The following is a 21,162-nucleotide window of genomic DNA, read 5'->3' on the forward strand; positions in this document are numbered from 1 at the left end:
GGATTGGGACCAGACAGTCCCAACCCGCTTCCTAGGCACACACACATAACAGGCATAGCCTTCGAAAGAGACTGTTTTTTGAGGGAGGCTGAATGCCCAAATAAGGAAAACCCAGTTACTCAATCTGGGTGAAGGCAAGGGACAAAATGGCAAAAACAAAGGACTTTGTGGCTCCGCCATTTTCGGACCTGGCCACAGTCTTGAACCAAACACGGTAAATGCGATGTGATTCAGTAAACAGAAGTATAACTATAAAATGTAACTGCTGCCACCAGCCCGTCCCAGGCACACTCGTACAATCACCAAAACATCCTTTGAGGGTCTCTAGGGCCATAAAACAAGAAAGGACTCCAACGCATGGTACTGCAAGGTACATTGTGCACTGTTAAAAAGTTACTAAGAAATGGCAACATAGTCAAAGACTAAGGGAACCATAGGACGTGTTAGTTTACCCGAACCAGTGAGCAAAAGTCCAGGGGAGTACAGCTGAAGGCTGGGCTCCACTGGTAAATGTTAGGATAGGATAGCCAAACAAAAGCAAAAGGTTTGGGGGGGTCCATAAATGGAGGAAAGATTGCATGTAAATGAAATCTTTCCTAACACTGAACACGAGTGGTAAGCATGTGGTGCACACATTGCAGTGATATCCTGTTGGATGTGGTAATTTTAAGAAGTGGGCTTTGTCAACCATATCAACCAAGGTGTGTTCAAGTCAAGGACATGAGTGATTGCATGGAGTGTGTACACACAATACAGTGTTAGACCAAGTGTAGCTGTGACACAGTATGTGTCATGATGTTGTTGCAGTTGTGGGCGCATATTCACGACTCGTCGAGTGCACATGCACACATTTATTTGCATTGACAGGCAAGTTGTCCATGCTGGCCATCCTCCCTCAAACCGTGGTCATGAGGTTTCCACCTGCTCTTCTTTGCACTTATGCCTGGGAAGTGATTACATTGTTAAGAAATGAAAGAAAAATGTTATAGAGGTGTCCGAACCATTCGCCAATTCATTGGCTGACAAATCGGGCTATTGAGACAATACTACTTCTGTACAAGACTTAAGTTCACTCCATACTCTTCTCTGGAATTGAGATATGGGGACATCAATATACCACAGCCTTAAAATGCTTTGAAAGTTTGGTCCTGCGCAACCTACTTTTTTATGCCACAGGCATTGTCGGTCATGAATATCTGTATCTAGAATTCGAATGTGATGGCATCAAGTCTTTTTTAGGGAAAACTGTAATATTCTAGGACACACGTAGACCGTTGGAATATAACACGATTATGGTCACCTTCCTACATGCATTCCTAGCGACAGATAAATACAATACAATAAGTAAAATGGGTTCATTGATTTCACTACATGGAAAATGGCAAGTAAGATGCATCTCTCTATCGTTGGAGGGCGTTGTATAATTGAATTGATTGAGTGGATTCAGTAAAGTTTAATATAGGCGAGGCATTGGCTACTCAAGGTGCATCCATTGGGATCAAGCGGGAAATGCGTTATTGTCGCTTATGTGGTACACAACTAATAGAATCCATTGAACCTTTTGATTATATGTGAAAGTCTGCAACGAATCAGAATGAGTTATTTGAACTCCTATAACAACCGCTCTGAGTAAACAGATCCAGGTGACTTATGCACAGTATTTTTAAATGGCTCGGACCACAATTTCATTTTTCATTTTGTCAGATTTTATTGGAATTTTGCGGCCATGCTAAGAGCATTAACTTATGAAATGCAATAGTTTGAGGTATCAACTCATATTTTCATTTATGTGTGCCTAATTCGTTTTTATATGTCTTTAATGGTCGGTAATATTAGCACAATTATTATATATTAGTTGGTTTTAATATGAAGTAATGGAGAGTAGTGTTCAGTAATCCTACATTACTGATGTGTGATTGCCCCTCACAATCATCTGTTTGTTGAATCACATTGTGGCGCAAAGCACTTCCACAGCGCCAACTTGCCCTGCGCTGAGGTGGGTGTGGTGGGAGCTACAAGCGCAACAGTATTTGCTTTGCCCCAGTTGGATTCTGTGCTGATCTGAATCTGTGAATAAGCTCCACGCAAAACACATCTGCACTGGGCAATCGGAGCACACGCTCTAACACTTGTGCGTGTTGTTAGCACTTTTTTGGTAAATTAAGGTTGTTGTGTTTGTAACTGTGTTCTTAATTGCAAGTGATGTTCCCTATACCATTCTACATTGTGCACGGTTTGGGGATGTTCTTGAACTCCCTTTGCATGTTGTCCTAATATGAATTCTACATGGAGACCTCATTATAGTGGCAGTCGATGGTATTTGTAAATTCGTTTGGGGTCTATTTCTCTATGCCTTTCCAGTTAACTGAAAATGTCATTATGTATATTTAATATAACTGTTGCATCCCCATTTCATAAAGGTATAGCGTCTGCTACTGTTACTAATGCATTTTGGCACGAGAACCTGCACCCTGACCCTGCAAACCATTACAAGTTTTTTTTCCAAATAGCCAGTTCCAGTTCTTTACATTAAATCAAATTATTTTTTGCTGAGGTTATTGCTAGATTTGCACAACACAGAATCAGATTTTAGATACAGTGCAATCAAGCTAATACGTATTGACAAAGGTTTTCTTGAAAGAATCAATAGAAAAAATAAACCAAGAGACACATTTTTAAGCAATCTCTATAGACAAAAGAATGGGTCGTTATCGTGAGATAATGCCCAACCTAAATGTACTGGTCAATGTAAAGCCCAGACGATAAGTTGGGGAAGGGCCTTATCCCTAACGATAATGACCACTTGCTAGATCTATAAGCACATGATGGGAACATAAAGTACTATGGATTTGTTTTGCTATTTTGAGGTTTTTATTCAAATTTTAAGTACTTGAAGGAGAAATGAAGAGGAGTAGTCACTGGGCATCATTATGGGTCCAGCGGTAACCGTGCCAGTGATACCGCTGGGTTGCCGACAGACCCACAATGATTTACTGGTGCCTGGCTTCCCGGTAAAACCCGGGATTACAACCCTGGCGGACCGGAAATTCAGGCGCCAGTAAATTTTAAATCGCCCTTCCCATAGGACTCCATGGGAGTGGGGACCACGGAAGCATCAGAACCGTTAATAACAGTGCCGGTGCTTCCGTGAAAACTCTGCGGGCGGGTGCCGTTCCGCCTGGCAGGTTTGACCTGCTGGGTGGGAGGGCACCCGCGCCGCAGAGTTGTAATATGCCAGTCCGGAAACAACTGTGCCGGTAAGCTTACCGGCACCGTTGTTTCCGGACCGGCATGCTCTGAATGAGCCCCATTGTGTTCTTATTAACATTAGTAATATTCTTACAGCCCATTGTCCTTTTGTGCAGTTTTTCAGTTTTTCAGAAAAAAAGTTTGCTCCCCATGGGTTAACTTTGTAGGTGATGTCAGCATCGACAACTTAAAACGTGAAACGTACTCATGCAGCAGCCTCCCGTCAGAGTTGGCTCCTTTCAATGACTTTGAGAGTGTGAAGGTGTGTGCAATCCTTTGGCAGTACCTGGAATGGCCAGCAGTGTCCGCAGGAGGGCTGAGGCTGTCCAGCTGCGACATGTGTTCACAGGCATGGCTCAAATGTGTTAGATATTGCTGAGCAAATGCTTGGATGGACTATGTCCGAGTTCCAAGTCTTCTGATTGGTTGAGGGGGGGAGGGCTTTAACGGGTAATACGTATTGCATCTACAATTTAAGAAGGAACACAGCATTTTGTTGTTATTATAATAGACCAGCAATTCCGATGTATTTCTTTTTACATTTTCTAAATATACACGTCTTTAAACAACGATTGTATATGTAACCACAAGTGTGTATTTCACAGAACCAGGCTTGCCACCACCTCCAACGTGCAGCGCCGAGTTTTTTACTTGTGCGTACACATCCCAGTGTGTGCACTGGTCATCCAAGTGCAACGGGGAGGACGATTGTGTGGATGGATCCGATGAAATGAATTGCCCACCTGAGATCCCAGGCACCGGGCCTACGGGGATTTGCAATGACGACGAGTTCCAGTGTGTTACTGAGTGCGTGCCATCTCTGCTGCGGTGTGACGGAGTGCCCGACTGCACGTTTAGTGAAGACGAATCCAACTGCAGTAAGTCACATTTCATTGAACGTTCATGTCTTCAATCTTAAATTCACACACGGGTTGGCTGAACAGAGACGTGTTTTACCAGTGAAGCTACATTTGAAATAGGCTGGCTAGATTGTGTTTTTAAACACGGTGGTCTCGCGGATTTACGCGTTTTGCAGGCCAGGGGCGTCATTTAGAGATCTGTGGTCTCCCTTGCTACCCCTATGGAAAATAAATGAAAAAAAAACGTTTTTTTAACATTAAATTGCTGCTCCTGGGATGTGGCCAGTAGCATGTGGCTCTTTGTTTCTGGAGTGGCTCGTTTTCTGGTAGCTATAGCCGTTAAGATAGCTCAGTGGGTTGAGCGCTAGCTGCTGCAATGTATGTGTGATCTGCAGGTTGCAAGTTTGACTCCCAGCAAGATCAACTTAGCCTTTCATCCTGCTGAGGTTGATAAATGAGTACCAACACAGGTTGGGTAATATTGTATGTGTATTTGTTCTATATGAAGGGCTTAAGCATAAGTACTATGTAATAACACATCATTTTCGTTTGGCTTTGGATGTCTGTTTGCATTCACAGTAATATGGTAATATAGGCCTATTAGTGCTGATATTAATGATACATATGGTGATACTTTCTTGTATAAATGTATATCACTTTACAATGATATCATAACCATATTTTTCGTAGTGTACTTGAAACAATGCTATGTGATGCCACTTCCTGTTTCGTCAAGGGGTGAAAGGCCATGTTCCATCGTTTCCCGTGATGTCACTTTGGGGTGGGGTCAGTGATGTCATCAGAGGTCAAGGTTCGTGGGATGTCACTTCCTATACCCCTGGCATTTTGGTGAAATGACGTCCCTGATTGGGACTTTTAATAAAAGCTGCCGATTGGGTTTATGACTGTATAAAGGGACACAATGAGAACATAACTTTGCTTATGTCATTTATTCATACTAAATTATTTTAAGACTGTGAACCTAATACAACTGAAAGTGTCTTTAAAGAAACATGTATTTGGTCACACTGTGAACGGGTTGTATGACTGTGGTTCTTGCAACTGAGCTCCTGATGTTACTGTTAGTTCAGAGGCATGAGTTGACAGATGGGAGTCAGCCAATTGCCTGCGGGTTGGCCACTAGTCTGTAGAGTAAGCACACAATCAAAAACCTTAATGGGCAGTCCGACTGGTATTTTCCGCTCATGTAATGCAGGAGAAGGCAGGGGGTCATTTGGCTACACACTTTCCCTAAATTGAGTGCGAACAAAGACCTCCCCTGGCATAGAACCTTTTCGTCGCCTTTTCGCTGGGCTGGAGGTGGGTTCTCCAATCTCTTTTCCATCTGCCCGAAGGCCCTGAACGGTGAACCGAACGACTGTCCATTCATATCTCAGCAGAAATTTGACATGATCACTCTAACAGAGCGTTTCAAGTTATTGTTTAAGATTTCTAAAAACAATTATATGTGTGCACTTTTAATTAAGTACCAAGGACGAGTATGCACGTCCTTTTTGCATAGACCTGCATAAAACCCTGGCACTTAAGGGTTTAAAGATGGCTAAAAATCAAGAACAAAAATGTATTTCCGACCCTCCTTCAATAACCCTGCAAGTATTTTCCGTTGTATACGAGCAGCCAATTCCGTTATTACATTCAGGAAAACACGGAAACATTGAGAACATGGTTAACTTTCTGATTGGGAAGACTGTGTAGGCCTGTCTACTTTGTGATCTGCACTTCTAAATACATTATAAATACATTCGCCTGTCGGATATGGTGATTAGTTATCACTTCTTTAAATTCGAAGGCATTGCTGTAGTGCATTATAGCTATCACAGCGCACGCAAAACATCGAAGTGTCTGTTTCAGAACAAAAGTGCCTTCTTGCTTTTTTTCAGCCTTTACCGAGTGCTTGGATGGATATCTGTTTTGTGCATCTACTAATTCATGCATGGCAGTCTCCCGCCGCTGTGATGGCATCGCTGACTGCGCTGATCTCAGCCTGGACGAATCCAGCTGCTCAGGTAGTCCATTTTCCATTAAAACATCATTTGCATTCCAAATACGGTGGTTTCATGCAAACATCGAACAGTAAGCTATGCAGAACTAACTGGTGTGTACAGCAGTGTGTGACAGTGGTTGAATAATTACAGAAAGAGGAAAGATGCATAAGATGCTGGCTCACTTTGTATTTCTGTATTTATTTGCCTTTAGTTGTGATATGATATGGCATTTATAACGCGCCAATACACAAGTGTTTTAAGGCGCGACGAGGCAAGGGAGGGGAACAAAGGGAGGACAGACAACAATCCTACTAGGCCAGGTATCATTCAGATCACGCAAGTGCAAGGGAGGGGGGGAAAGGAAAGTGCGTGGGAAGGGGGCAGGGACAGTGCAGTACATGGGAATAAATAACAATAAGTAAAGTAATGGCCAGCAGGTGGCAAATGCATGGGTAAGTGCAGATATCAGGTACAGGTTGGTAGGGGGACTGTAGGGATACAGAAACAGTCCTCAAGTGCGGGGGTTGCCAGGTGGGCAGTGCAGGTGTGTGATGCTGGTGGGGGAGGGACCTGGGTTCGAGATCAGAGGGTGTCCTGGTAGCCAGTGTAGTTCGGGTTACAGCCAGGAGGTCAGCAGAGGAGAGGAGGAGAAAAAGCAGAAGCAAAGAGAAAGGTTTTGAGCTGCTTCCGGAACCAGACATGGTTCTCCTCAAGTTTAAGGGAGGAAGGGAGGCTGTTCCAGAGGGAGGCACCAGCCGAAGAAAGAGATGTGCCACCAACACGTTGCTTGGGGAAGTGACTGACCCTGAGGGAGTTGGAGGCGGATGAGCAGAGAGCTTGAGAAGGAACACATTTAGGCAGCTAGTTGAAGGTATTGCGGCCCCAGGCCCCAGAAGGCCTTGTGGACGATGCCACTGCATAGATTTAAGTCCTGGCGAGATACGATCTCTGGGCTTCAGGGCAAGGACAAGACTTGCAGTAATGTTCTGGATAAGTTGCAGATGGCGGAAAGTAGATGCAGGCAGATTTAGAAAGAGGCTGTTGCAGTAGTCCAGCCTAGAGAGAACCAGAGCTCTGGAGACAGTGAGCTTCTGGGGGAAGCAGAGGAAAGAAGAATACCTCTGAGGAAGTGCAGCTGGTAGTGTGACTTCTTAGAGACGTCAGAGATGTGAGGAGAGAAGGAGAGTGTGGAGTCGAAGATGACCCCAAGGTTTTTAGCCTTGCAGGTGGGAGCAGGAAGAGGGCCAAGTGAGGCCGGCCAGAGAGCTACAGGAAAGGAGGGAGCGGGTGTGCCAATGAGGAGAATCTCAGTCTTACTGGCATTAAGGCAGAGGTCATTGGCAGCACACCACTCCTGTATAGCAGACAGATTGTCAGAGATGAGGGAAGGAGAGGAGGAGGCCGAAGGGTAGCCTGAAAATGAGCTGACAGTCATCCCTATAGCACTGAAAGTTGGAGTAGAGAGTGGCAATGTGGTGGGCAAGGAGTGCCAGGTATTGGTTGAACAGCCAGGGAGAGAGGTTAGACCCCTCGGGACACTACAGGTAGAGAAAAAGATAAAGATGAGGAAGGACCCAAGTTGGACCTGGGAGGGTCGGTCAAAGAGGAAAGACGTCAGCCATGCCAGGGCCTGCCAAGTGATACACAGGTTAAGACGAAGACGGTTGAGCAGGATGGCATGGTTGACAGTGTCAAAGGCAGAAGAGAGATCAAGCAGGATGAGGACGCAAGGGGTGTTAGCGTCAAGGTTGGAGAGCAGGTCTTCACGGATGTTCAGGAGAGCAGTTTCTGTACTTCTGGCAGCTCAGAAGCCAGATTGATGGTCATGAAGACAACAAACAGATTCAGTGTGGAGATTAAGCTTGGAGATGGCCAGTGTCTCCAGGAGCTTGCCCAGAAATGGAGTGATGGAGATTGGGCGATAGTTAGCTGGGGAGGAGGGGTCGGCAGAGGGTTTCTTAAGAAGAGGATGCACAAGGGAGTGCTTCAGGGGGATGGGAAGACTCCAGTGGTGAAGGAGTGATTGCAATAATCAGCCAGCGAGTCAATGTGGTCTTTGATGGTTTTGGAGGAACAGGGGTGAACCTGTTTTGATGAGACTTTCATAGATCAGACTTGTCTAGAAACCTTGTTTGCAGAGAACAGGGGAAAGGCCGAGAAGGAGGAAGAAGAAGTGGTTGTAGAATGGCTGGAGGAAGAGCAGGGAGTAGAGGGAGGGAGGGGATAATAGGAGAGTGAGGACAGGATGTCCTGAGTTTTAGAGATGAAGTGAGAAGCCAGTGCCGTGCAGAGGGCCTTGGACGGGACAGGAGAGGTAGAGACTGCGGCAGGATTGGCCAGTTCCTTGCAGATTTTAAAGAGTTCAGCTGAGTTGTTAGATGCCGCAGAGATGCGGGCTTGGATATGAGCTCTCTTCTTGGTTCGGACAGAGCTGGTATTGCCTTTGGAGCAGGCGGTAGTCCAGTTTGTTGGAGGACTTACATGAAGCACGCCATTTCCTCTCAACCACCCTGCACTTGCGTTCGAGGGTGACAAGGTCTGAGTCATACCAGGAGTTGCACTTGGTTTTGGGCTTCAGGCGGATTCTCATGACAGGGGCAAGTATATCAAGAGTATCAGATATAACAGAGTGGAGCGTGGAGAGGGCTGTGTCAGGGTGAGAGTCAGCCAAAGTGGGAGGGGAGTGAGAAGGAGGCGGCGAAAGCCTCAACTGACACATGCTTCATGGGTTGGATGACCGAGAAGGTGGGTGGCAGTGATGGAAGTGGCTTGGCCTGAGGGGTAGGTAGGGCGAGGTGGGAGGAGAGGAGAAAGTGATCACTCCAGGAGAGAGAAGTGGAGAGAGGGACAGAGAGGGGAAGGTCTGAGGAGATCAGAATATCTAGAGTGCGCCCTGCAGAGTGATTTCATTTTTAAATCATTTTGTATGCAAACCTTACTCGTGAATATCTGAGTTCTAATGAAAATGTGCACATGCAAATCACAAAACATTGCTAGTAGAGGCACAATCCAGGGTAGTGTGGATTGTAGAATGAAAGGATGTATGAATGACATAAGTGTGAATGAGTAGAGCACGATTTTTATGGGGAAGTTAGAGTACCCAGTGAAGAAAGGAGAAGATATAAAAAGTAAATGAAAAACTGAAAAATGTGTCTTCTACTGATGAACTATCTAATAACAGAGATATGTATTAGAAAATAGAATGTTATGTAGAAGTTGTCTGTGGTCAATGATACCAAAAATAGTGGCAAATGTGTAATAATTGAACTTAGACAAAAGTGCAAGATGCTGTCTTTGTTGAGATAATTGTGAATGTATTTTTTAGTGGTGTTTTTACTGAGAGTAAATAAATTGATATTTTTGATAAAAAAAACTGTTTGGAATAAGTATGTTGTAATTTAATGAGTTAAACAACATGCAGGACTGAGTTAGAAGAAGGTACTGGAGAAGCAAGGGACCCTTTAAGCATTAGTGTGGTATGTCTAGTGGTTTTGACGTTTTGAGGGTTGTCTTAAAGAGGTCCAGATAAATATTCCCTCTAGTCTCTTAAAGTTTTTTCTAGTAGAGGCATATTACACAAACACATCTTAGAGAAGACAGTGTAACTCTCTTTCTGAAACTTATATAGAGAGAATGAGATGTTCGCTCTGTCTGAAGCAGGTTTCTGACACTAAGCCCCAGAAGAAAAATGCTGGGAAAGCAGCTGTACTAAAATTTCGATGGTAGTTGCTGTGAATATTATAAAGGGACTTAAAGAACTGCATTAATGACATTTACCCGTGGAAGATGAATAGATTAACACCATTGCATAACCATGTTCTAGTTATCCCAAAATAAATAAATTTGTGCATGAATGAATGAATAACAGCCTTTGATTTGTACATGGAGCAATACATGCCCACATTGAATAAACTAACACACATCATTTACATGTACTTATCAAAATTAATATATAATCAGAATGAATGAAATAGAAGGTGTGCAATTTGTCTGCTGTTATGCTGAAAGCTTAGAAAATTGCTAATATAAATATTGCAAATGTTTGTGAATATGAGAAAAAATGTGAGATGTTTATACTATGTGACAGGTCTGGATACAATGGTACCGGTAAGCTTGCCAGTACCGTTTGTGCTCGCGGGTGCCTTTCATTCCGCCAGGTCTGACCCCAGGGAAAATAGTATGTCGGATGCAACGGCACCGTTATAAATGGTGCCGGTGCATCCGTCCTCCCCATTCCCATTGAGCCCTATGGCGCTCAAATGGGAATGGGGATGAATTTCTTTCGGCGCCCAGAAATGGGCAAATACCGGGTCCAGCAAGGCCATAATGACCTGGTAATTGCCCATTTCTGGGCGCCGGAAAAAAATGAATACCGGCAGCAGCCGTGCCTGTATTACAGGCACGTCTACCGCCAGCCTCGTAATGAGGCCCAATATGATATGAATACCAGATATTAATTCTCCATTTCAGAAAAATATAAGTACAACACTGTAAAGTGATCTATTGCAAAGAAAGAGATGCAGATTAAAGAGATGGTTTAAAAAATAAATGTGGCCTGCAGTCTGCACACAGCATCTAAAAACCCCAAGTCTGAGGTAGTGTGCAATGCTTGCAACCCACCTACACTAAGAATATATGTAACAGATAAGGCCCAAGAAAATTGTTTCCAAGTACCAGAAAGTATTCTGCAATGTTTTATTAAATGGAAAACAGTCCAATTTTAGTTGAAAAACACAGCATTTGAATGGTAAATCTGTTTTGGGCCTTTCATTGTGTATATTGTCCTTACAACAACATTAACATTAACAATAACATTAACATTTACAGGACTGGGAATCAACTTTGTAGAAAGAAACACAAAGAAATATCGAAATATGTGGACCTTTGTGCAAGACTTTGATGACAAAGAAAACGTTAACATGTTCTGTAATAGGTGACAATGGCAACATGGACAAAAGTGACTTTAACCCCTTAACTGCGGAGGGTATTCCCTCCCAGTACTGAGCCCTTTTTTGGACATTTCGGTATGTCAGCATTCCATTGCTTGTAACCTTTTTGTTACAAGTGATATCCCGGCCAAATTTGCACCCTTTTCTTCCCACATTTAGGGGGTCATACCACCACCAAGGATTCCTAGTTTGCTGTGGGGCGAGGGGGGTGTGAGAAAACAACAAAAAGAGACTTCATTTTGTGTTTTTTCAGAAAATGCCAATACAATTAGATACCCAGAAGCCTGTGATTTTTTCCTTCTAAGATCTAGGAACAAATGGTTTGCTGTTCTGAATTCACCATTTTCCAATCTTTCAAGAACAGGTTGAGTGGGAACAAAAAAACATTTTTGTTATAAGGTTACCATCAGGTGATTCTTCCCTTTTTTCAATAGGACATGCTTGGACGGAATGGAAGAGAAGGGTAGGTTAGCTGAATGTGAAGACAGAAAGGCATACATTTCTGAAGAGTAGACAACATTCCAAGTTTAGGAAGGGGTCATTTGTGCAGGTCAGGCAACAGCTATGTAGATAACATTCCCATAGTTTGGGAACAAATTGGAAAAATGACAAAAAAAGGTATGTGCCGGACATATTTGGACCTGTAAGGTAATGCCTTCTGGGAATATTGAGAAAAGCAATGAACCGCTACATTCCCTGACTCTTCTAGTTAGGACATTTTTCATAATGTATCACAAAACAAGCACTATCACAAGCCAAAAACTGAGCTGTGGTACACAGGATTTTAATGCTGATGGCCTAAACAGACATAATTCACATTTGAAAATAAGGAAAACAAATGTGGTGAGCAATGACAAACATAAATCTTTTCAAAGAGCACAATCCCACATTTTGAAGGATTAGAGACTTGTGCAGGTTCCAAAAGTGTACAGTGCCTAAAGCAGCGACTAAATGTAGGTTACATTTGAGAAATGAAAGGGTTGTATAACAAAGTGCAATAGCAAATGTATGAAAACCTTATCAAAACCAAAAGAAAACAACAAATGTCCTACCTTCTCATATTTCCACAGCGGTCCCGATGAAAATGGTACCTCGCATCTGTCAGTGCTCTTTGGTTTTGTGGGCAACCAACAGATTTGGGCCTAGGATGTCACAGTCACTGAGGAAAACAAGGGACACCTGTGGAAATCAAAAGAGGTCTGACTTTTGCGAATCGCTCTAGAATGTATTACTCACAAGGCTTGGGAAATTCCAAAATTTAGTGGAAATCCCCACAATTTTCAGACATTTACCACCAGGAAACCACCGAAACATGCCCTTTCGTCATTCACAAAGGTGTCCCAATGAAAACGGTGCGACGTCCTTTCATTGCAGGATGTTTTTTTGTGGGGTTTTTTACCGTGGATTTTTTTTTTTTAAACTCATCGAATTTTTGGGGGGGTTAAAAAAATTATATTTATTACAGACACCAATGAAAACGGGGAACCCATTACGTTTTTGAAAATGTGCTTCTGCTGGAATGCATTACAGAACTTCCCTCTGGAAAGGGATGCAGGCCGTGTTGGGGCTCTCTGGAACTGCCGTTGGCCTTGAGGACAGTCAACCCACATGGGAGACTGGCGCCCAAGGCTGGAGGCATCACCTCCATCTATCCTGGAGTTCTGGCTGGCCCGTGTTACAGCTTTTCCATCAGGGAAAGGACAAGGACCCTGCAGAGGCTCCCCAGAACCGCTGCTGGGCTTAGGGACGGTCAATCCGCATGTGAGAGGGTGCTCAAGGCCAGGGACATCACCCCAACTATCAAGGAGCTCTGGCTGGGCTGTGTTACATAATTTCCCACCGGGAAGGGATGGGAACCCTGCTGGGGCTCTCAGAGATTGTTGCTGCACTTGGGGTCGACACACATGGGAGATGGCTGCCTAATGCCAGGGACACCACCCTCAACCATACTGGAGCTCTCTCTGGGCTGTGTTACAAAATTCCCTCTGGGAAAGGATGGGGATCCTGCTGGCGCTCGCTGGGGCTACCACTGCACTTGGGGATTGTTGACCCAACTAGGAGACGGCCACCGAAGGCCGGGGACATCACCCACAATTATTCTGGAGCTCTGGCTGGCCTGCATTACAGCTTATCCCTCCAGGAAAGGATGAAGACCCTGCCGGGGCTCCCTGGAACCACGGCTGGGCTTGTGGATGGTCAACCCACATGGAAGACAACCACAGAAGGCCAGGTACATCACCCCCAACCATCCTGAAGCTCCGGCTGGGCTGTGTTACAGGTTTTCCCTCTGGAAAAGGATGGGAACCCTGCCAAGGCTCCCCTGAACCGCTGCTGGGCTTGGGGGGGCATTCAAACTACATTGGAGAGAATCACCCAAGGTCAGTGGCATCACCCCGACCATGCTGGAGATCTGGATGGCCTGTGTTACAGCTTCTTCTGTCTGTGACAAGATGGAGACCCTACTGGAGCTCCCTGGAACTGCCACTGGACCAAGGGATGGTTGACCCACATGGGAAACACGTGCCAACGTCTGGGGAATCAACCCCGACCATTCTGGGGTTCTGGCTGGCCTGCATTACAGATGTTCCCTCCAGGGAGATCCAGCCAGGGCTCCCTGGGACTGTCGCTGAACTTGGTTATGGTCAACCCACATGGGGACAGGTGCCTAAGACCAGGGACACCCCCCTAGACCATTCTGGATCTCTGGCTGGGCTGTGATACAGAATGTCCTGACACAAAGGAATGGGGACCCTCCCAGAGCACCCAGGAACTGTTGCTGCACTTGGGGATGGTTGACCCACATGGGAAACAGCCCCCAAGGCCAGGGACATCACCCCAGACTTTCCTGATGCTCTGGCTGGCCTGTGGTACAGCTTATCCCTCCAGGAAAGGACGGGGACCCTGCCTGGGATCCCTGAAACCACTGCAAGGCTTGGAGATGGTCAACCCACATTGGAGACAGTGGCCCAAAGCTCCATTACAGAATTTCCCTCTGGAAAGGGATGGGGACCCTGCCGGGGTTCTTTGGATGGCTGCTGCACTTGAGGATGGTCCACCCACATAGGAGACAGCCGCCCAAGGCCAGGGACATCCCCCTCAATATCCTGGTGCTATGGATTGCCTGCATTACAGCTTCTTCCTCCAGGAAAGGACAAGGACCAAGCCGGGGTTCCCTGGGACTACTGCTCTGCTTGGGGATGGATACACCCACATGGCATATAGATGACCATGGCTGGGGAATTCACCCCTAATCGTCCTGGAGTTCTGGTTGGGCTGCCTTACAGCTTTATCTTGCGGGGAGGCATTGGCACACTACCAGGGCTCACAGGTGGGGAAAAACTGTAACACAGGCCATTCCGAGCTCCAGGATGGTCGGGGGTGATGTCCCCAGCCTTGGTCGGCTGACTCCCATGTGGGTCAACTATCCCCAAGCACAGCGTTAATCCCGGGGAGCCCCAGCCAAGACCCCATCCTTTCTCGGAGGCAGAAGCTGTAACTCAGGCCAGCCAGAGTTTCAGGATAGTCGGGGGTAATGGCCCTGGCTTTGGGTGACTGTTTCCCATGTGGGGCAACCATCCCCAAATGCAGCGGTAGTCCCAGGGAGCCCTGACAGGTTCCCCATCCTTTTCCTGAGTGAAATTCTGTAACGCACCCCAGACAGTGCTCCAGAATGGTCGGGGTGATGTCCTGGGCCTTAGGCTGCTCTCACCCATGTGGGTTGACCATCCCCAAGGGCATCAAAAGTTATGGGAGCCCTGGCAGTGTCCCCTGTTTTCCCCAGAGGGAAACGCTATAACTGGCTGGGCTGTGTTACAGCGCACATTACACATGCTGGCATGAAACTGAATGAAATCCATCCCTCGGGCTGTGAGAGGGTTCCTCCTTCTCACATAGCCTGTCGGTTGGATTTAGAGTTTGTGTGATCACTGTGCTGCAGCGATCACACAAACAAAAGTGATTAAAAGAGTGAGCTATCTCGTCCTCCATAATGAAAACGTAGTGCTGAGGATGAGTTAGCTCATCCTGAGCACTTAAGTAGTTAAAAAGCAACATTTTGTGAATCAAGTACCAGCTTTGGACAACTTTGAAACATGCTTGTGTTCTGGATACTGGCTTTGCAAGCAATAAACACAAGTGTTTCCTATTTACAGCTCTGGTCTGTCTCTGTTCTTAGGCTGTCATCTTCAGATATAGTATTAAAACTGTTCTTTGAAGTCCCACATCCACATATTCAGGCCCTGTCCTCAGCCCAGCTGCTTCCTGGAGGAAACACCTGACAAGTGCCAAGGTTGGATGTCAGCTGTTACGCTCACCTGGAATCCACGGGGACACCACCCAGCCAGTTGGTCACTAGTATCCTTCTCTATGGTCCCCATGTGTGGTCCGCGGTGTAAGTTCTGCATAGAAATACAGGAGGGCTGTGTTTAGGGTGGGTTGACCCAGGTAGTATTCCCCCACCTCCCCCGTGACCGCAGCCCCTCTGGGCCCTCTCCTCACCTTATTGTAGAAGTGGGCAAGCTCTCCGTCCTGCTTTCTTGGCAGGGGCGCGTTGTCTTTCATGGACGAGTTACTTCAGCCGGTCATGTGGCACAGCGAGTAGAGCGCTTGCTTTGACATCCGTGCAGAGCCTGCTGACGCAGGATCAAATCCCGGCAGGGCCAAACTCAGCCTTTCATCCTTCCGAGGTCGATAAATGAGCACCACACACTGAATATTCACTGACAGCAACCCGGTTAATGTCTTTCAGGTAGGTCTTATTGCTGTTTTTGAGTTGTTATTCGTGCATGCCTTTCTCTGTGTGGTAATGTCTCTGTTTCTTCTCCCTTAGATGTGCGGAGTGTCCGCGAGGCGAACTGGCTAAGTTGAACCTCGCCGGTAATGATGATGCCCAACGAGCGCTATGATGTGGTAAGTAAGCACTTTACGCTGCACTGCAATGTCTTTATACGCTGACCTGTTTTTTCCTTCTTATTTGTAGGTCACGTTGTGCTCTCAGCATGTGTGGATTCTCGAAGTGATGCCGGCTGGAAGGCGATCAGCCAGGTAAGCCTTTCGAATAGTTCGTACATTGCGATATCTCTAACGCCTCCTTTAATGTTGTCTTTCCTCTTCTTTCAGGTCCTACGGTACGGGAGGCGGCTGATCCAACAGAGCTGTTCAGGAGCTGAGAGTGAAAGAAGATGGAGAATGCAGGCAAGTTGCTGCTGCTAATGATGTTCTTTTATCTTTCTGCAGGTTCTGTTTTTCCCAGGCTCCGAAGCAAGCTGGACACGGTGAGCGTCACGTTGCAGACTGCAAAGTAACACGAAGCATGTGGTTGTGTCCGGGTGTGGTTTAAATAGCCCCAACAAAGTAGTCCAGGTAAAGTAGTCCCTAGGCCACCACACCAAAAACACTATACCGCATAGAACCAAGCTATGTGCATGCCTCCATGTTGGCTGATAGCCTAAAGAAGTAGTTCCTGAACACATGTCTCTCACGATGTATGAGCCTGGTGCCAAAAGTGCCAGGACTGGCCCCAAGAGGGCCTGGGAAGTGGATGCCAGGTCTTATTTGAGATCCAAGTCCTGATTCCACATGGCCAATAGACTTGACAGTGGGGATCTGGGATGAGGGTCGTGACATCAGCCTTAAGTGAAAGACGGTGACTGTAATCACTCAAGAAGGTTGAACATAGTCTTAAAAAAGCCTTGCCCGATCTGTACTTCCAAGAAATTACCAAAATCTATTCCCTCAATCAAAAATGGCCCAGCTCTCTGGCTGTCAGAAGGAACTGATGATGAGCATGGAAGGGATGGTTTTGTGTGATGTCACTGTAGGAACACTGCCCAATCACATACATAAACCAATTAGATTGGAAATATAATACCCACCTCAAAAAAGGAATGGTTTCTGCCCTATAAAAGTTCAAAGACATAGAGTCTGGAGAAAATCATTCACTAACTCACTGACTGGCTGATTGGAAGGAGAGAAATGAGAATTGGCAAAAACTGAAAGCAGAATGTAATAGATTGATATACTTTTGGGCCTTTTTTGGATTACTTGCAGTACCAGGCCTTCTTCAGTGTGAAAGATGGTAGCCAAGCCCAAATACAAGAACTGATGCACACATGTAATTAGAGGAGGAGAATTAAATCATTCCTTAAGAGGTTACTTAACATAGACCTTCATAATCTAAATTGTACACAGTCCACAAATGTGTTGTGGACACTTTTGTTAAATTACTTCAATTCAGCAATCCCCCTAAGTCAATGCCTTTGTTTGGGATGCCCAAAGGAAGCCCTTATTTATATGTTTTTATGACGAGTTATAATCTGGATGATAAACCCTTATATAACGCCTCTCTCTTTGAATCCCCCTGACCTCACTGAGTAGGTTTGTTTTGCAATATAAAAGATTTATTGGAAAAATTAAACAATATATATATCACACTTTTATAATAAATTAATATTTGATATCACACTTAAGACTATGATGTTGATCAACAATGGATAATCTTACACTAGCACACTTATTTTATTACTTAGGAGTTAGTATGGAAAGGATAAGGTAGCAGAGAATACTTTTATGGTTTCAAGGAATGCAGTGATGGAAAAGAATGCAGCACAGGAATAAACTGATATGGGTTCAACAAAAGCTAATATGTTCACTTTTCCCCTTGTGGCAATTCACTCCCCCCCTTTATGCAGTATAAGGAGATGGAAGTAAAGCACACAGTTTTCAGGATTTACATCAACATGCAATTCAGTTCCTGTTCGCCCCCAGCAAGCTTATAGCACCAGGGATGATTTTAAACACAGGCAAAAGTACTTTAAATGTGGTATGCAAAGAAGGGAAAATATGCTAAAAATGATTTTAATTCCCTATAAGAGATTCAGGGTGGGTGATAGCTACTTTAAATTAGTTCAGGATCACTTTAGCAATGCTCTATGAATGATTGTCAGGTTGCAAACGAATTTCAGCAAAGGAAAGCAAGAAGCTGCTATTTTGACAAGTGAAGAAATTTGAGCCAAATCGCAAATCGTGGCACTTTTTTCGAGTGCGTTGAGCGCGATTACGGAGAAAGTACAATGAAAGTCGGAAAGTCGTGTTTGTTGGAAAGCCTAGAATCTTAGCTTTAAAATGAAAGTTAAATCTCGCTTCCAGCACAAACGGTTCAAGAGATACAGACGATTTCGTGAAGGTAGATTTTCAGAAATGAAATAATGATTAAAAATGGCAAAATTACACTTTTACAGGTTTAAAATCAGAGAAGGGACACATGATTCCTATGATGCAGTTATGGACAATTTCAAATGTTTTGAATCAGATTATTTTAAGCTAAGAGATTGGTTTTGCACAGTTCTGGCTGAGTACTCACACTATGAATTTGAAATAGGCCGTCAGGGTCTGGTCAGGTTGGGACTGGACTCCAGGCGGTTGGTTCTGAAGTCACAGCTATCTGGGTCAGCTCTGCTCTGCTGGTCTGGTCTGGATCTCTGGTTCTGCTCACAGCGATCTGGTCTGGTCTCTCTGGATACAGCACTGCTTTCTGGGTCTGCTACCGGTTCTGGCAAAAGTTCTTGGCAAGAATCCAACAGCTCGCCCGGCTGTAGAATAGTTTGGTTGGATTGCTGGATTCTGAAGGCCTGCTGAAAAAGGATTTAGCTGGTGGTCCAGGCCTCTCTGCTTTAATTTCTGGAGAGAAGTTCTGGATCTCTGGAGTTCTGGATTCTGGAGTTCTCCGTCAGAGTGCTGCGCAGGAATTCAGTTGAAGGTTGGAAAATGAATCTCCCTGTCTGGCGACCAGTGGCTCTTTTTATGTCTTTAGAAAGTGGGTGTGGATGCTATCTTTCTATGCCCACCCCACTCATGATTTGATTGGTCAAGGATTTCTCTTTGACCTGATTTGAGAAGGGAGCAGTGAGTCATCAGGTGCCATCTTTATGGCATACAGAAAGAACACTCCCCTTTGCTTTTACCTTAGAAAATCATTTTCATAACTAAACACATTTCCCAGATACACAAGTGGTTGACATTACATATACACATCATGTATCAAATAAGGTAGTTTCTGTTCCAAATCTGATGTTTCTAAGAGCTTGGATTAAGAAATGACAAACTTTTTTGCGCTTTTTGTTTGGTTTACCAATATTGGATTTTTACCAAAAATGACACAGATGTACACCGCCTTTCTACACATATTCCAGTAAATTTTCATTTTTCTAGCGTGAACCCCATGTCTGCAATCTCCATAATTCAATGGGGTTTTGCCTCAGAACATGGTACAGAGTTCTAACACCTTTTAAAATGTGCACAGAAAAATCACAAGAATAATGATATTAATGATATAATTTTGACAAGTCCGTACTATGAATTATCCATCTTTTTAAAATTATGTTCTGGCCCAGAGGGGTGTAGTTTCCCAAAGCACATGGTGGAATTTCTGGTTTGTCCACTTCCTCCAACTGAAGTTGCTCACAGAGGCACTGCCCTTCCCCGTTTCTCTCAAGAGGAAGCCATTTATGACCCCCCCTAATTTAACATTTGCCTGAGCCCAGGAAGGCTCATTGTTCTGTTTCCTGCAGTCCCCAGCTGCTCCTCCCCTGATTCAATCAGGGAGGTATCATCTCCTTTCGGTGGGGGGAACAGAATGCAGCCAGGCCTGGGAAGAGTGGCTGAGCAAGTTTCAACTCCTGTCGGGGGTAGTTGCTGGGCAGAATTCACTCTCTTCAAGCCAGGCTTCAGCCAAATGTCACTTTTGTTTCCAATTTTTCTTCATTTAAAACACACTTAAAATGTTTACACATGCAGCTAGAATGCTGATTCTAAGTTCAAAACTATGACATTTAACAGTTGCAAACTATGTGACACTCAACAGTAGGTCACCCATTTATTTTAAACAGCTCAGCCAGTTTCATTATGAACATTATTTTAGGCTCTTTCTTTTCCCAGATTTTGTATGCACACTAGAATACATTCTGCCAAATGTCTGCTGGTGTTCAGTGAGATTTTTGAATATCTTGCGATGTTTAAAATAGGCATTTTTAGCTTGCATTTCAGAGAAACAAAGGTGATTTCAAAGCGCGTTTTGAGCCACAAGCACTGCTGTTTTTCCTTCGGCACACATTTCACCCATGGCACTCCTGGCCCATCACACTCGCACTGGAGGGTGGTAGGTCAGGGGGCCATTTTGGTGTGCGCAAAAACTGTGCGGTTTTCCTGGATCCTGGCGCAAATGTGGGCTTTTCTGCCATCTTGGATTTCCTAAGCCCACAGCACCAAATGTTGCAGCATAATAGTCCAATAGTCCAAACGTGGGCCAGGACACCCAACACTTTGTGTGGAATTTAATTACATGGTGTTGACACCACCATCACATAAAGAGATACAAAGGTGTGCACAGAAGAAGTGATTATTGCATAGAAAAAGATTAAGGTTTGAATTTGGAGGTGGAAGTGAGTGAGTGAGCGAGAGTGGTAAAATAGGAGTCAGAAAAGGTTTGCATTTTGTTTAGCGTGAATTGTGAAGGTAGATTGCTACATGTTAAACAGAGCAATGTCTGACATAGCAATGTCAGTGGTTAAAGCCCATGCTCAAAAATATTTTATTAAAGGGGATTGGACCGCCACAGATATTGACATATGGAAGACAGAAATGAAGGACAGAATTGCATTTTGTGGGTTCGGATGTATGTGGTAAATTTGAGGCCCATTGAATCAGCCCCTACATGGGCTATTCATGATTTTGACAGTCAAAGAAGAACATTCTAAGGTGATATGCCTCTCTATTTAGACTAATATTTTCATCTCCAATTTGTGCGATAGAATGTCAGCGGACAGGGATGCTTAAGTAGTGCCAAGAAGCAGCCCTGAAAGTTCGGTGGAGCTGCTGAGCAACAAGCAATTGTGTAATGACAAACTGGCAGACATTTTGAGGTTGCCAGAAACACTGAAAGAAAGCCATGTTTGGATGGGCGGACGTCGCTGTACAGATTCCCAAATGTTAGGGCTAGCTTCTCTGATCAGGAAGACTCCTGTGAGGGGAGAATCAGGGAAAAGGATCCTCAAAAATACTGCCTACCAAAGGATCAGTCGGTCAAATTTGGTGGTGAACTCC

The 21,162-nt window shown here is 44.8% G+C and overlaps 1 protein-coding gene across 1 annotated transcript in view; it reads left to right on the forward strand.

Moving 5' to 3' along the window:
- The window catches only part of MALRD1 (MAM and LDL receptor class A domain containing 1), a 3,359,462-nt gene that overhangs the window by 2,615,230 nt on the left and 723,070 nt on the right, over positions 1–21,162 (forward strand). Inside the window, exons 37-38 of the mRNA XM_069646615.1 lie at positions 3,855–4,127; positions 6,011–6,136. Of these exons, the coding sequence (XP_069502716.1) occupies positions 3,855–4,127; positions 6,011–6,136 (399 nt within the window). The remainder of the gene's footprint in view (positions 1–3,854; positions 4,128–6,010; positions 6,137–21,162) is intronic.

Source organism: Ambystoma mexicanum, chromosome 2q (genome assembly GCF_040938575.1).
Source record: "Ambystoma mexicanum isolate Mex_15411 chromosome 2q, UKY_AmexF1_1, whole genome shotgun sequence".
Classification (NCBI taxonomy): domain Eukaryota; kingdom Metazoa; phylum Chordata; class Amphibia; order Caudata; family Ambystomatidae; genus Ambystoma; species Ambystoma mexicanum.